At 34.0% G+C, this 16,005-nt stretch overlaps 1 protein-coding gene across 1 annotated transcript in view; it reads left to right on the top strand.

Moving 5' to 3' along the window:
* The window catches only part of SOX5 (SRY-box 5), a 133,231-nt gene that overhangs the window by 49,440 nt on the left and 67,786 nt on the right, over positions 1 to 16,005 (top strand). Inside the window, exon 3 of the mRNA XM_008051465.2 lies at positions 12,271 to 12,417. Coding sequence (XP_008049656.1) covers positions 12,271 to 12,417 — 147 coding nt within the window. The remainder of the gene's footprint in view (positions 1 to 12,270; positions 12,418 to 16,005) is intronic.

Raw genomic sequence — 16,005 nt, forward strand, 5'->3', positions numbered from 1 at the left:
CACGAGTGATATTTTCAAGGAGGTGTGGGTCATAATGGAAGTAATTTATGCCCTGGAGCCCATACTAGCAAGTCCCTTATTTCCTCAAGCATGCTCTCAATGGCTTACCTGCTTTTCCCGAGGACAGAACATTTCTTTTCTTAAAGTAGTAACACTTTTCCCCCTTGTGGCTTATTTTCCTGCCACTGTTTTAAAATTTTTTAATTTTAATTTTAATTTTTGAGAGATAGGATATTGCTTTGTTGCACAGGCTAGAGTGCAGTGGTACAGTAATAGCTCACTGCACCTTGGACCTCCTGGGCTCAAGCAGTCCTCCTACCACAGCCTCCTGAGTAGCCAGAGTTGTTTGCATCCCCATGCCCAGCTAATATTTTTTTCATTTTTTTGTAGAGATGGGGTCTCCCTACATTGGCCAGAGTGATCTTGAGCTCCTGGCCTCAGGGGGATCCTTTTGCCTTGGCTTCCCAAAATACTAAGATCACAGGCATGATCTACCACACCCAGCCTCTCCTACCATCTTGAACTCACATCTAGCAATATCAGCTGTGTCTATCCTTTGAGGGGACTCTCAAGTCATGTTCTTACATGCCAAAACATTTAAACTCTTATACTGTCAACAACTCCAACTTGTCTTTTAAGTTGTATTTCAGTGACATAATGGTTATTAGCTCTCCTTACTCTTTCAATTTAATACATTTCTTTCTTGCCTTCAAGTTTCTTTTTCCTTTCCTTTTATTTTATTTTATTTTTTAATTTTATTTTAAAGATGTGAGGTACAAGTCAGGATTACGTATGTGCAGGTGAAGTTTGAGCCTCCCACTGGTTCTTACTTCTCCTGGTTTAGGATCAGATACCCTTAGTGATGTTATGTGTTGTCCTCCCTCCCCCACAGTGTCCCACTGCAGCTGATCCCTCTTTTGCAGTATTACGATAAATGTTTAGGACCCACTTGTAAGTGAGAACATGTGGTATTCAGTTCTTTGTTTCTGTGATAGATCACTGTGTATGCTAGACTCCAGACTCTAAGAAGGACAATATTATGCCCTCAAGCTTCATTAGGAATTGTGTCCAAATACAAAAAATCGCTTAACTCCACACTGTGTGTACTGAAGTTGTTCTCCTAGTGACTGTAGTCCCTAGTATGTCCTTACTGCTCTTCCTTCAGGATGACTTTTTCCCCAATTGGGACTCTAGACTGGAGATTAAGTGATAGTCCTTCCTACCTTCCCCAAGGGGCCTTCCCCCAATCACTTTCCCCTCAAATTCTGTGATGGAACTGGGGAAGCAGCAGGAGAAATGTTTCACATTCCCTGCCTCCAACCACTCCTGTGGGTTACCCACTTAGGAGGTTAAGAGAGAACCCTTCCCATCAACTCCCTACCACTGTCCCTTTCACCCTCACACAGGCCGGACCAGGAGTCTGAATCCTTAGAACTGACTGTCAGCCCTATAGAGGCTTAATTTTTTTTTCCAGGAGTCACTTCAATGGTTAATGAAAGTCATCAACTTTTAGAGGCTTCACTTGGCATGGCCAGTATACTTTGATGAGTACAAAGAACACAATACCCTTTACAACCCTCATTGTACTTCTCTTCCCTATTAGGATTTTTTTGAAAATTAAAGAATACAAAATTACTTATGGGGTTACACATCAACAATAAGAGTACCTGATATCAAACCAGGTCAGCCCAAACTTTATCTGTATGTACAATGACCATTTGTATACCTAATCCTGAATAGTACCCATCTTTAAAATAAAACTTTGAAAAAGGACTTATTGTATAAGTATTTAAAAATTCATCTGAGAGACAGCTATGTTTGTGTTACTCTTTTATTGTCATTGTTATTATTATGAATATTTTGATAACAACTATACACTACTGCTAAACTGGACCATTGCACAGTTTCTCTGATAGGTTTTACCCTTTCAAATCAAATGCAAATATATAAAGAACTCTTACTACTCAATAATAAGACAGCCAATCTTTTTTAAAAAAAGCAAAAGATCTGAATATATATTTCGCCAAGTAAAACAGGGATGGCTATTAAAGCACATGAGAAGATGTGCAATGTCATTAGGGAAATGCAAATTAAAACTACAATGAAATACTACTTCACACCTACTAAGATGCTTATAATTTGAAAGATAGACAATACCAAGTATTGATGAGAATGGAGAGAAACTGGAACCCACCTACATTGCTATGAGAATGTAAAATGGTTCAACCACTTTTGAAAAGTTTAGTAATTTATTTAAAATGTAACATGAATTTACTGTATTACTCAGCAATTCCTATCCTAGGAATTGGATAGCGTCAAGAAATGAAAACACACGAAGACTTTTACTGGGATGTTCATAGCAAGATTTTACATAATAGCCTAAAATTGGAAGCCATCCAAATGTTCATTAACTGAAAAATGGATAAACAAACAAACACTTTCGGTAATACAATAGCAAACTACTGATACATTCTACATTATGGAGAGAATTCAGACATTTTATACTAAGTGAAAGAAGTCAGATCTCTCTTTCTTCATTCTCTTCTAGCATTGCCCCAGTAATAGTGACTGCAAAATCACTATACCTCACAGCTGGCCACAGAGAAGTAGAAGGAACATGTTCTTTCTTTTAACAGAAAAAGGAAGGTCTCTATTAAAGAGTTTCTTCTGTTATGTACAGAGCAATTTTAAATGCTAATACATATATTTTGTGGTTGATTTGACTTTTGACTCTGCAGTTATGTTTCTTCGTCCTGGAATATTCTTCCATTCTAGCTTCATTCTACACTTCCTTGAAGACTCTTGCATAGCAAGGTTGCAGTTTGTCAGATCCTGACCCCTTACTTGAGAAACTCTTTGAAAGTTAGTCAAAGTCAAGAAGATGAGCTCATTTTGGGGACAGAAGACATTCCTCTTCTTGTGAATGTAGCTAGAATGGGAAGAGAAGGGACCCAGGTGCAGTCCCATACCTGCTGTCCTTGTGCCACAGTGTTTTAACATGGAGCTTCAAGAAAACCAAGAATTCTAAATCAGATCTGTCCCTCAGATTACCAAACTGAAGGTTCATACTAATTAAACATTAACTTCCTGTTCCTCATCCCCCCAGTCCCTGGCAGCCACCATTCTTTTTGTTGTTGTTTCTATTAATTTAACTACTCTAGGTAATTCATGTAAGTGGAATCATACCCTACTTGTTCTTTTGGGACTGGCTTATTTGCTTAGAATAGCACATCTTTAAGGTTTATCATGTTGTAGAACATGCCAGAATTTCATTCCTTTTTAAGACTGAATAATATTCCATTGTATGCATATACTACATTTTGTTGATCTGTTCGTTCATCAATGGACATTTGAGTTGTTTCCACCTTTTGGTTATTGTGACTAATGCTGCTGTGAACATCGGTTTACAAATATCTTTTCAAGATCCTGCTTTAAACTCTTTTAGTACAAAACCAGAAGTAAAATTGATGGGTGATATAATAATTCTATGGTTTAATTTTTTGAGGAACCACAATATTATTTTTCACAGTGCCAGCAGCATTATACATTCCCACCAGCAATGCACATGGTTCCAGTTTCTCCACATTCTTGCCAACATTTGTTTTTTTTTTTTATAGTAATCATCCCAATGGATGTGAAGTAGTATTTCATGTGCTTTTGATTAACGTCTAGGTCATTTTAAAGGAAGGCTTATCAAGATGGGGGAATGGAATATATTCTATTAATTCATTAGTTTGACTGCTAAATTGTAAATTTAAACATTTACGGGTTCCTATTTGTGCTTTTGCCCTGGTATTCAGCAGTTCTAAGGCCTATCCTGTTTTTCATGCAATACACTTGAAGAACATACAGAAGAAATGCTGACAATGTTAGGGAAGGTCCATGTTTAAACTCAAGTTGCTCTGATAATTTTCTGTGAAGAAACGTTATCAAAAATAATGTGCAAAGCAAATTTATTCACACTGAAACATGCTGGTATGTTTTGAAAGATTTTCTCCAGTACATTAGTTTCTCTTTAAACTCCACATTTAAGTTACATTAAGAAGTTGAAATTAAGCTATAAAGATAACATTTATGGAGCCTTGAAATTGTTTTCTGAATTTTTCCTCTCAAGTGCCATTCTCTGTCCCTTCCCTTTAAAAAAAGGAAACTAAAGAAAGAAGAAATAACCAAACACTTCTATACCTATTACATAGTAGCATATCTTTTTTGGTTGTATTTAAAAGTTCATATTCAACTATTTTTAAATCATAATAGATGGTAACACCCATTTTAAATCTCTATTCCAAATATTTATAATGTTGTATTTGCCATGTTCTTGCCAAATTTTAGACCCTGGCCTGAACATTTTTTTTTTCATTTCTGTAGGCATATTAGACCTGAAAGGTTCTGTTAATAAGATTTTGGTTCTACATTGTTCTTTTAGAAGAGGTAGGGCTATATGTTTACTCACGTGAAATTTTAGAAATGGCTACTATTTATTTCTGAGTAAGGACTTTCTTCATCACTGAGGATGATAAAGGACTCAACTTTATTCTTATAATTACTTAAAATCTTGGAGCGAGTTAAGCAATCTCATAGGTCTCATTTGACTAAATGTTTAAAAATCCCAGTTACTCTGACTTTATTTTATGAATGTATCAAATTATCACATATATCCCCAAAATATGAAATTGGGAATATGTGGGCCAAATGATAATTTTTAAAAATAGCAAATTAAGCTTTGGGCTAACAAAAGAGAAAAAGAATCTCCCCAAACAACTTATACCTACTAACAACCATAGCTCCTACTGAATACCTTTTAATAATTTTTTAACTAAATACCTAAAAAAAACATTTAAGATTCAACAAGTAAGTGGTATATATTCATTTATGAGAAAGAAAGCATTTCTCACCTATCTTTTTCAAATTATTTAAGACTACACATATGCTTAAACTCTTGGTTCTGATGTCTTTTGAAAGCATATTAACTTTTTCAAATAATCTTAACTCAATTTTCCAAATTGATTTATTCTGTTACTGTTATAATTATGACTACAATGAGTATTTACAGTCTTTTGTTCTTGTGCTGATAAGATTTAAATTTATATTTTTTGCTCACTTAAGTAAATAAAAAGAGTGAATGAATGCGAGTTTATCTATATCATTAATGAGCCTTTCTAATCCCTCAAATAGTACGAGCATGCCAAGTTCCTTTATGATTTTTATAATTTGTTTAATGTATAGTCACTATCATTAAATATATATTAAATATGTACTAGATATCTGTTTGTTAATAATAAATTATATTATATTACGTAGTTCATTGTTGCCTTGTTTTTATAATTTTTTGATATAGCATTGACTAATAGGGACAGAATCCCTACTTTCTAGGCATTTACTAGTCAGTAAATTGTTTGGGGCAACAAATCATGATGGATCTTTTTGTCAGTGCCTAATGTACCGAATTCAAATTCTCCAAGTGGCAGGTAGATATTGGGCTAGTAGCCAATGAGAGGAGTTTTGTTTTTAGCAATTTGGGAAATATAAGCTATCATAGAAAAGCAGCAGGAATTTACCACCTCTAGGAATTAATGAAATAGTCTAGCTTAAAATTTAAATAGGTTATTTTGTGGAATTTCTCCATTGCTGGCTCCGAAAAGTACTGGCTTAAGGTATCTAAGTGAAATGGGTATGTTCATAGATGATGAAATTATCAGATACAGTTGTATCTAACTGTGGCATAAAAGCCTTGTTGTCCAAATACAATTGTACTGTTTTTTCCCATAACAGCAACAATTAACACAGTTAACATATCTGTTGTTTATCAGCCTATCAGACTTTTTTAAACCCCATATTGGACAATTACGATCAGCAGAAAGAATGATTACTAATTGTCAACCCACTGTCTAATAGTGCTTTGGTACACATGATAGTAAACTATAAGAAAAACTACTGATTAGGCTTGGCTACATTAGATACAAATAAAGCTCATGTTGTTGTAGGTAGAGTAATCATACTGTTCATACTTTTTTAAAAGTGTCTTAATGAGCTAAAACTCATACTTCTAAAAAGTATGAACAGTGTGATAATCCCTACCTACAACAACATGAGCTTTATTTGTATGTAATGTGGGTGAGTCCATTATTGAAAGGTTCTAGCACTTTCACTGTTACAATGCAGGCTTGTGAGAAAACCCTGTCTGTGTGAATTAATTCTTACTTTTAGAAGAAAGTAAAAAATACAGTATGAGTTTTGACTGTCTTACAAAGATAGTATGATGACTATACACAAATGAGAATATATGATAGGTGAATACTTACATATTGTATTTATGAAATAAAGACTTGATATAAATTATATCATCCTGTTCCTCTGGTTCTTTTTTCTTTGCCCCAGTTAATTGGCAATGTTTATGTACCCACTGTATTATGAACTTGAAATTATTTTTTCCTCTTTATTTTCACACTTGTTACTTCCATTCAAATTTTTGTAATCAAGATTATTACTACTAAATATTGATAACCTCATAGATGATATTTCTGTCCTATCTCTATCCTAGCTAAAAACATATGCATTGCTGTCAAACATTCAATGACTTTCTCTTACCTACTCTTACCAAAAAAAATCAGTGTGAACTTTTCTGCCTATATTTCTGGAGCTTCCATAAGATGAACTTGGCCATCAAACCCAGTCCTATTAAGATTATGCTCTTAGGCCTGGTGCAGTGATTCACACCTGTAACCCCAGCACTCTGGGAAGCAGACATAAGAGGATTGCTTGAGCCCAAGGGTTTGAGACGAACCTGGGCAACTTGGCAAGACCTCATCTCTACAATAAGTCAAAAAATTAGCCAGGCGTGGTGGCTTGTGCTTGTAGTCCCAGCTATTTGGAAGACTTAGGTGGAAGGATGGGCTGAGCCCAGCAAATCGAGGCTGTGGTGGCTATGAGCATGTTACTGCACTCCAGCCTGGGTAGCAGAGTGATACTCTGACTCAAAAAAAAAAAGGCTATGCGCTTTGTCCTTTTTACCACTCACTGTTCCATACCATCCTCTATATAGCTATTGCAGTAACTAGCTCATTCCTGCTCTTATGCTTTTCTTTTCATTGTTCTCCATTTCTTGAATGTCATCGTTTTTTATGCCCAACTTAACTACATCTCTTCTATGAAAACATATCTGAATGTACTAATTTCCTATCTCTTATCACCTTTGACAATAGTGTAGTTACAGTATATTTATAGTCTCATTTTTTTCTGTTTATCAGTCTTGACTTAAGGAAGAAGCTATGCTATACCAGTAACAATCCAGAGCAAGCACATATATGTTAACCAGTTTCTTTGTAAAATTATTCCATTAATAATTAGAACTATTTTATTGATCAAGCATTCTTTACCATATGTTTTTCTGGGTGTTTTATGTGCATTATGCAATTTATTTCTCACAGGACCTTTATAAGGTCAATTTTCTTTGTCCCTGAAATTACATATTAAGGAATTGTGGCTCAGAGAATTTGCCCAAGGTCATATGACTTAGAGCTGGAATTAAAATTCAGGTCTGCTTATGTCCAAAGCACGTGCTTTTTAACTACTCCACTAGAAGTAGAAATCATGGGTCTTGAAGGAGCTTAAAATACTGAGAAGACAAAAATTCAGGCTATAGAGTAATTGGATACAAATATGCAAGTTGCTTATATGTACAAGTATAAACATTTATAAACACTAAGTACCAGGAAGACATGAAGTGATCAAGAATACATTACAGCCTAACCCTATGTGATTATTTTCCTAAAGAAGGTATAGGGATAGGGAAAGTGAAAGGGAATACAAATGCAATATTTTAAGTAGTACAAAGACTAGACCTAAAACGCTGAGCCGTTGTGGAGTTTTAGAGATCACAACAAATCTCTAACACATTAGCATCAAGGTAAAAATCAAGTTATTCTGTAAGGCTAAAATACTGTGAGTCTGCTTAATGAAGTTAGTGCTCTCTTTCAACTCGGCCTTTTATGTTTAGTGTCTCTCAATTTGTTTCTCATGTTTAGAACAACTTCAGTGCTTTTCATAAAAGAGTATTTATCGTAATACATTTTATATTTAACTTTAGGTTTTATCTGTTTTCCTTAGTTATTCTTTAAAGAAAGATGATAACCAGGTTGTTTTAATATGTATATATATATATACATACATTCACACACACACACAATACACACACACACACACACACGTAGCATAAGTGAGTTATATAGTTCACAGGATGCTTGTTACTTCAGGTGGTCTTCCAATCATCACTAGATTCCATCCCCCTTCCCTCTCAAAAAGGTCAACCAATGGTTCTGTGACTGTAGACCTCTCTCAGTGCAGACACCTGTTATTAGTCTAGATTTTGCATCAAGTACATGTGACAAATGAAAGAAATTATTAATCATTTCTTGACTTCTTTATTTTAAAATCAGGACCCACACAAATTTTAATGGATAGAAAAAGAATACTAATTTTTTTAAAGATTGAATTTAAAAAAATAAAATAAAATAAAAATTGAATTAAAATAAGTCACAGCAGCACATTTTCTTATAAGTTGTTTACTCTTGTGTATACTGTATAGCTAAGTAGAAGAATTAGTGGCAGTTTCTTTACATTTACTGAAATTTCTTATTAATTTGTGAATGGATAAATTAGGATCCAGCAGTATTAAAATTCCTGGCTGATCTTATCTGTGCAAACTCAAAATGTGCTAGATTCTTTAGAACTTGAGGTTCTTTTTTGTCTCTCTACTATTATGTATATTTTAGGAAAACATATATTTGATGCATATTAAAGTGTGTTGGAAATAGATAATTCCTGGTCTTACTTTCATACGTTGGCAAACCAGGAAAATTTGATCTGGTTGTAGAAAATGCAATGATGTGGGAATAGTGGAAAATTGATCACAGTTGGGGAAGAGTAATTCTAAAATTTGTCCCCTTGCATAGAAATCAAATAATGAGGAAGGGAATCTGAGAGATTGGGGGAAAGAAAAGCTTCCTAAAATTAACTGTACTCTAACTGAATAGTAGGCTAATAAAATTATCTCAGATTACTTTAGGTCTCTGTATTCTGTTGAATTATCATCTCAGATTACTTTAGGTCTCTGTATTCTGTTGAAATACCAGCAAGATAGATGATATTATACTGTTATTATAGGAATGTTATTGAGTTTAATTGAATCTACCTCTTTTACAAATTTTTCCTCCCTTTCAACTCAAAATCATTTCTTAGGACAATTTAACTCAGATAAACCTTAATTCCATTTAAAAGGTTAAAAATAATGCATTTATTTGAATGAGGGAAGGATGTATATGAATGTTTATTCCAAGTATGTATCATCTCAAACCTTTAAATTCAACAAAGTGTTATAGAATTTTCATACTTGTATTTTGAATAGTGGCTTTTAAATTTCTTTAGAGGTTGCAAATCTATCTGTAGTGACTAATATTTAAACATTGAATCACCTTTAATGAATGATTGATTAAGTTATTTAAATATCTAAATAACAACCAATAATTTTTTTATTTAATAATTTTTAACTATTATGAAATAATTGTTTAAGAATCAAAATTAGGGGCAACCCCCTCACGTCCCATCCCACTGTGGGAGCTTCTCTGTCCTCTCTAAATTCTGCTTTCTCACTTAAAAAACATAAAAAGAATCAAAATTAAATTTTGAATAACTGTTTTGTTCACATTTTTAAACCTGCATATGTCTTATGTCTTTAGTAATTATGAAACAATCTCACTTTTAGTGTATACCAAATCAGTAACAGGAATTGTTATTTTCTAGTAATAATTTGCAAAGACACAAATACAATATGAAATTTGTAAAATTAGATTACCTAACTAGTTTGTGAAAATACATAGATTTTTAAAATCAGTATTAGTACATGTATTCTGCAGGGCAAATTTTTAATTTGCAAAGTGGTGTCTTAGGATAATGGGTTATTTTCTTAGAGACTTTATAAGTAGTTTATAACTGTTTTTCTAGTTGCAGAATACAATATATAGATTTTCAACAAAGGTGTGGAAAATAAACCAATTTGATAGATTTGTTTTGGGTTTTTTTTTTAGTAAACTCCCTAGTCCTCGTTTTTTAAATGAATTATCTTTTTAATGTCTATGTAATCGAAAATAAGAATTCTTATCCTTTCTTCTGACCAACTAGAATAAGAAAAACATATAAGCCGGGTTCGGTGGCTCTACCTGCAATCCCAGCGCTTTGGGAGGCTGAGGTGAGTGGATTGCCTGAGCCCGCGGGTTCGAGACCCGCCCGGGCAACTTGGCGAGACCTCATCTCTACAATAAATCAAAAAATTACCGGGTGTGGTAGCGCATGCCTGTAGTTCCCGCTACTTGGAAGGCTGAGGCGGAAGGATCGCCCGGACCAGCAGGTAGAGGCTGCGGGGGCCGGGAGCGGCCACTGCACTCCAGTCTGGGCGACAGTGAGACCCCAACTCAAAAAAAAAAAAAAAAGGGAAAAGAAAAAATTATATATAATCATTCCAACACAAAAAACCTTATGGGAAAAATTTATTTATAATTATTCCAACACAAAAAGCCTTATGATTGTTCAATCATTACATTCCTCTGGTTTTTCAGTCTTTTTTTTTTTTTAGCTGGAGTCTCACTCCGTCGTCCAGACTGGAGTGCAGTGGCCGGTCCCAGCCACCGCAGCCTCGACCTGCTGGGCTCCGGCGATCCTTCCTCCTCATCCTTCCGAGTAGCCGGAATTACAGGCGCGCGCTACCACGCCTGGCTGATTTTTTGATTTATTGTAGATATGAGGTCTCGCCAAGTTGCCCAGGCGGGTCTCGAACAATCCACTCACCTCGGCCTCCCAAAGCGCGTGATTACAGGCTGAGCCACTGTTTTTTAGTCTTCCTCTGGAACATTTTTCACATTACTTTGCATAAAAAATAAGCCACAATTTTAATGTCTTGTTTTTATTTTGGTTATAGTTATCTAGAAACTGTGTGTGTTTTCATGTAAATATGTACTGTTTTCAGTTTTTATCATTCAATTTGTAGAAAGACCCCACTTATCACTTGACTTGTCCCACTATGGCGTATTTTGAGCAAATTTTATCATTTGAAATTTCTCTTTTAGAAAGACATAAAGATAATCCAGATAATTATTTCACAGTACTACTTGAGAGTTTTCTCTTTAATATCAGTCATTCCATTATGGATATTCTAGCTTGCATAGTAAAAGCTATCCATGGAGTCTCAAGACAAATGAGAAACTGGAAATCGGGATATGTGTGTATGTTTATATGCATATGTATATATGTATATATATGTATGTGTGTGTGTGTATATATATATATATACACACATACATATATATATTTAATAACTGTTTTCTTACCCAGATTTTTAAACTATTAAAAAAATGTTAAATGAAGGTGAAGAGAGGATTTTTTAATCCAAATATTTGATGTGGTTATTTGAATCTAAAGCAGTCTCTTTATTTTAGGATACTCTGTCATATGGCAATTATTATCAAAGTAAATTTTTTAAATTTATTAATAACTTGGAAGAACTTTAACTGCTTATTTAGTAAGAATTATTAAGTGATGGTTAGTAGAAGAGTGTGTGTTTTAGACAGTATTCTTTAAAATCCTAATCCTCAAGATAATTTGAGATTTGCCTGTGTTTATATATCATGAAGTAAAGTGAAGTTCTGGCAAGCATCCAGTTAATTTTTATCAATATAGGTAGACTCACTGGATACAGTTTCTCAGCTACTTTCCTTCCATTGCCCCCAATACCTTTTCCATATTTCTACACAACTAATGCTCAGAAAAATTCTTTCAAGTGCCCATTTCAACAGGTCAAAGAACGAGGTATACAAGACTTGAATGAGTACGGATAGTAGGAAAATTACTGTGTCTATGAAGTTGCATTATTTTGTAACACACTGTGTACATTTAAAGTAGAGCATAAAGAACTCCTGACCAAATAATATAATATACTTACCTTCCATAGACATTAGAAAAGAGTAAATATGGATGACTTATTTGCTTTGAGTCCCTGGGCATACTGAAGCTGAAATCACTTACATGTGGTATTTGTCATCTCTTCTGGATAAATAAATTATGAAAGTTAAGGTGAAAGCTACTTTCTTTAAATAGTCCAGGGCACTAAACAAAAATACTCCTAGGAAAAATACCACATGTGAATATAGGTCATTTCTTAAAGGTGCATTTATTTACTATTCACAATCTTTTATTCCCCCCTTCTTTCTTTTTCTTCTGTAGCAGTTATATGCTGCCCAGCTAGCTGCAATGCAGGTATCTCCAGGAGGGAAGCTCCCAGGCATACCCCAAGGCAACCTTGGTGCTGCTGTATCTCCTACCAGCATTCACACAGACAAGAGCACAAACAGCCCACCACCCAAAAGCAAGGTACCCTTTTGAAGAAGCTACCTGTCTTGCTGCTTAAAGTTTTACTTTTTATTCAATGGTATTTATTAAATGTTTATTATATGCCAGCAACTAGGTTAAACTCTGGGTATACAAGGAGGTAAGAGTCATTAGGGGCAGTAGGTGTGCATGTAAATTTACCTACATACATTTAATCATTCATTTATTCCTTTATTCATTACACATGTATTGATAGCTGTTGGAGAAAATGTGAGTGATAAAAAGGTTTATCAGATGACTAGCTTATTCCCAAGAAGCTTACAGTTTTATAAAATAGATATTTATAAAAATAGTCAAATAGCCATACTCTACAATATAAAACAATACATTTTATAATGAGTTACAAATAAAGTAACTTGGAAATTATATTAGGAGGAAAAGATTACCTTCAGCGAGCAATTCTGGCAAGAATTTGCCAAAAAAGGGACAACCTTAAAGTGTGAGTAGGATTAGAACATACTGAAAATCTTTTTTTTTTAATATCAATAGCTGTTGTAATGTGGTATAGTGTAGATATAATTTTAGATATATCACCCACCCAATGACATTTCAATGTAAAGAAATGAAGATAATAGTGTTAGAAATAAGACTGCTTAGAAATAGTTTTGTTTTGGGAGCTAAGGAAACATTTCCTGAGACCACATGGAAAAGGATAAAGGGAGAGTCAAACAATGTATATTTCTTGGCCTAAAAGGAGAGAGAAGCAGAAAAATTGATATGAAATCTTTTCGTATTTGTTAAGATCTTACTTAGATGATATTACTATATTAAGCTTTGTATGAAAGAAGCAAGAAGAGTAATCATAAAGTGGTATTCCCTGAGATTACTCAGGAAAATAACCATAAATATTTTGACTCTGTTAAAAAACGTTAAGTAGAAAACTGAGACACAGTCAATTTACCTTCAAAATAACTTTTTTTTCCTGAATTACCTAGAAAATTGCTTCTGTTCTCAGTCCCACGAATGCCATGTTGAAATGTCTAAAAAGCAACAGGATAAGATACACAATAATTGAGAGAAATACACATATAAAAGGATTAGAAAGTATTGAAAGAGAACAAATTTTAAAAATTAAAATATATATATATTTGTCCAGTGTCCTAGTGGCTCTACAGGATGTCATTCACAGTTATTATATTACTTCAGAGAAGTGAATCAGGATCATTCACTGGAAAAGGACATGCCAACCTCCATCTTCCTAGAACTCCCTAGTCCTCTTCCATATTATTAAGAGAGAAAATACCTTTGGGAATATAACTTAACCTGGACAGGGACCCTAGACCATAATTCACCAGCAAAATGTACAAATGTATAGTGAAAAATATTGTATACAATAATGACATTCGGGAGTATACCTATACCACTTTTAAGATCTATTACAGGTGTTTAATGGACCTTGCTGCTCTGTGCTTAATATAAATCTAAGGCCTAGTCTGCTTTTCCTTATAATTACAGAAGCATGTACATTTTTAAAACTTGTTAATAATTTTAATATTTATTAAATAGAATTTAAGTTTAAAGCAGTGATACTTTGGTGTCTCCATTGCCCCGCAGTTTTAATGTATTACATGCATAAACAAAACAAAAATATGTAACTTTGAGTAAAATAAATAGCTGTAGCAGCGTAGTTATATACAGATACCTCTGTGAGTTAAAATTCTCTGTTTTTTCTCTCAATTTATTGATGTGATTTTACATCATGTTTCATAACGATGCTTTACATCTGGACATTTCATTTTATGATTTTAGGGTATACAGTTCACTTTTAAGTAACTAATATAGACTTTTTTCTTACCCCTAAAATAACTTTTTATTACTGAGATCATCTTACCAAATGCTTATACAAATAATCATGAAACTTTTGATGTTAGTCAGCCTCATCCATTAATGCATCTATTCATTTGTCCATCCATCCATTCATTCATTCATTCATTCATCCATTCAAATGTTTATTGAGCAACTGCTACAATTCTTTCTTAGGTAACCATGGCAAATGCTTAAGTGACTGAAGGTTTGCTTTGCTAAGATTAGGAAACTGTGTTATGACCTATATGGTTCTATATACTCATAGACCTTTACAGTCTTCATGCAAAAAGACTAGTTATTTCAGTAATGTCAGAATTAACCACATCCTATGGTTTTGTATACTTCTGTTTGTTTAATACTAGTGAAAAAGTAGTCATGATTTTATATAATTTAAAAATATATTTAACAGTTCATCTTTGAATTCAGTTACTTTTTGAAAATTAGCCTTTATGAATTTTCTATCATATAAAGTTTAAGAAAACAGTGGGTGTTGTATTTCTTTCCATCTGTTATTATTATAAAATACACAAAGGTTTAACCAAGAATAAAGTGCCTTTTTTTAAGCAACAACAATTTAATAAAAATATGTCCTTTCTTTGCTCAGTGTCTTCCAGCATACTGTCTATAACCACTCTTACTGTCAGAAAAGATTGCTTAAATGTGCTTATGTTTTACCACAGCAGTTAAATGTGGTGAGTTAAAAATAGCCACACTAATAAATATCACCATTGTCATTTTAATGAAGAACATGGCCAAAAAATACAACAAACAGTAAATAAATAGGACCCATTACAATACATGAATTTACTTTCTTGTAGACATTTATACATTGCATAATAAACATTTTGACTTCACAAAGCTATTTTATTCACGTATAATAGGTGTCATTTATTATCATATTTATGTTTTTAAACAATCAATTATTAGTGTCTTGAGGGTATTTTCTGTGTGTTTTATAGGCCAATTTTCTTGTCTATCTTACTATAAAATAGAATTATTTTATTAAAGGACTTTGTGTTATCTACATACCTTCCTGGCATAAACCAAATTAATGGTTCCAGTGAAAAGTGCATTTGCAGTTTGGAACAATGAAATCCAGGTGATGGTGTAAGGGCAGTGATCTTATTGACGGCTGTCAAAATTCAACCATGTTCTCTGAGTTTTATTGCTTGCCCTTCTTCCTGGGTGTGTTGCTGCCTTTGACTCAGAACTCTAGAAAAGGACACAAACAAAACTTATTTGCAATTTGCAAAAAAATGGAAGGGGGGAATCCAAAGGAGGGGGGGCTCCAAAAGACTGTAAAATTGTGCAGCATGAGTCCTCTGATGCATGCTGTTTTCAATCTGCTGTGTGCCAGTTGGAGGCTTGGGGAGTGTGTGCGCGAGAGAGAAAGGGTAATGCTGAGAAATGATAGAGTGACTGTGACCTCCAAGCTCAGCCTGGAAATCCAAGACATTGATTTCACTTAGCATTCCTGCTGAGAAATCTGGCGGAGTTCAGTTGTAATAAAAGAACAAGATTCTGTTCTAATGGTAATGGCGTATGACAGACATATCACTTTGTCTGTCCTCAGCACCGGAGAGAAGAGAATTGGAGAAAGGTCACCTGACCTGCCTGTGGTGTTGTAGGGAGTGCTGTACTGAGCTTTGAACTGCCGCCTAGGAGCATAATTATTTATAATATTAAATGATAAAGAAACCTTTAGAGGACTCACAGTGAACCTCTAAAACTGCACACGGAATTGTGTACTATAAATGTGAAAAC

The sequence above is a fragment of the Carlito syrichta genome, unplaced genomic scaffold, assembly GCF_000164805.1.
Source record: "Carlito syrichta isolate Samal-C Ts95f unplaced genomic scaffold, Tarsius_syrichta-2.0.1 Scaffold174567, whole genome shotgun sequence".
NCBI lineage: Eukaryota > Metazoa > Chordata > Mammalia > Primates > Tarsiidae > Carlito > Carlito syrichta.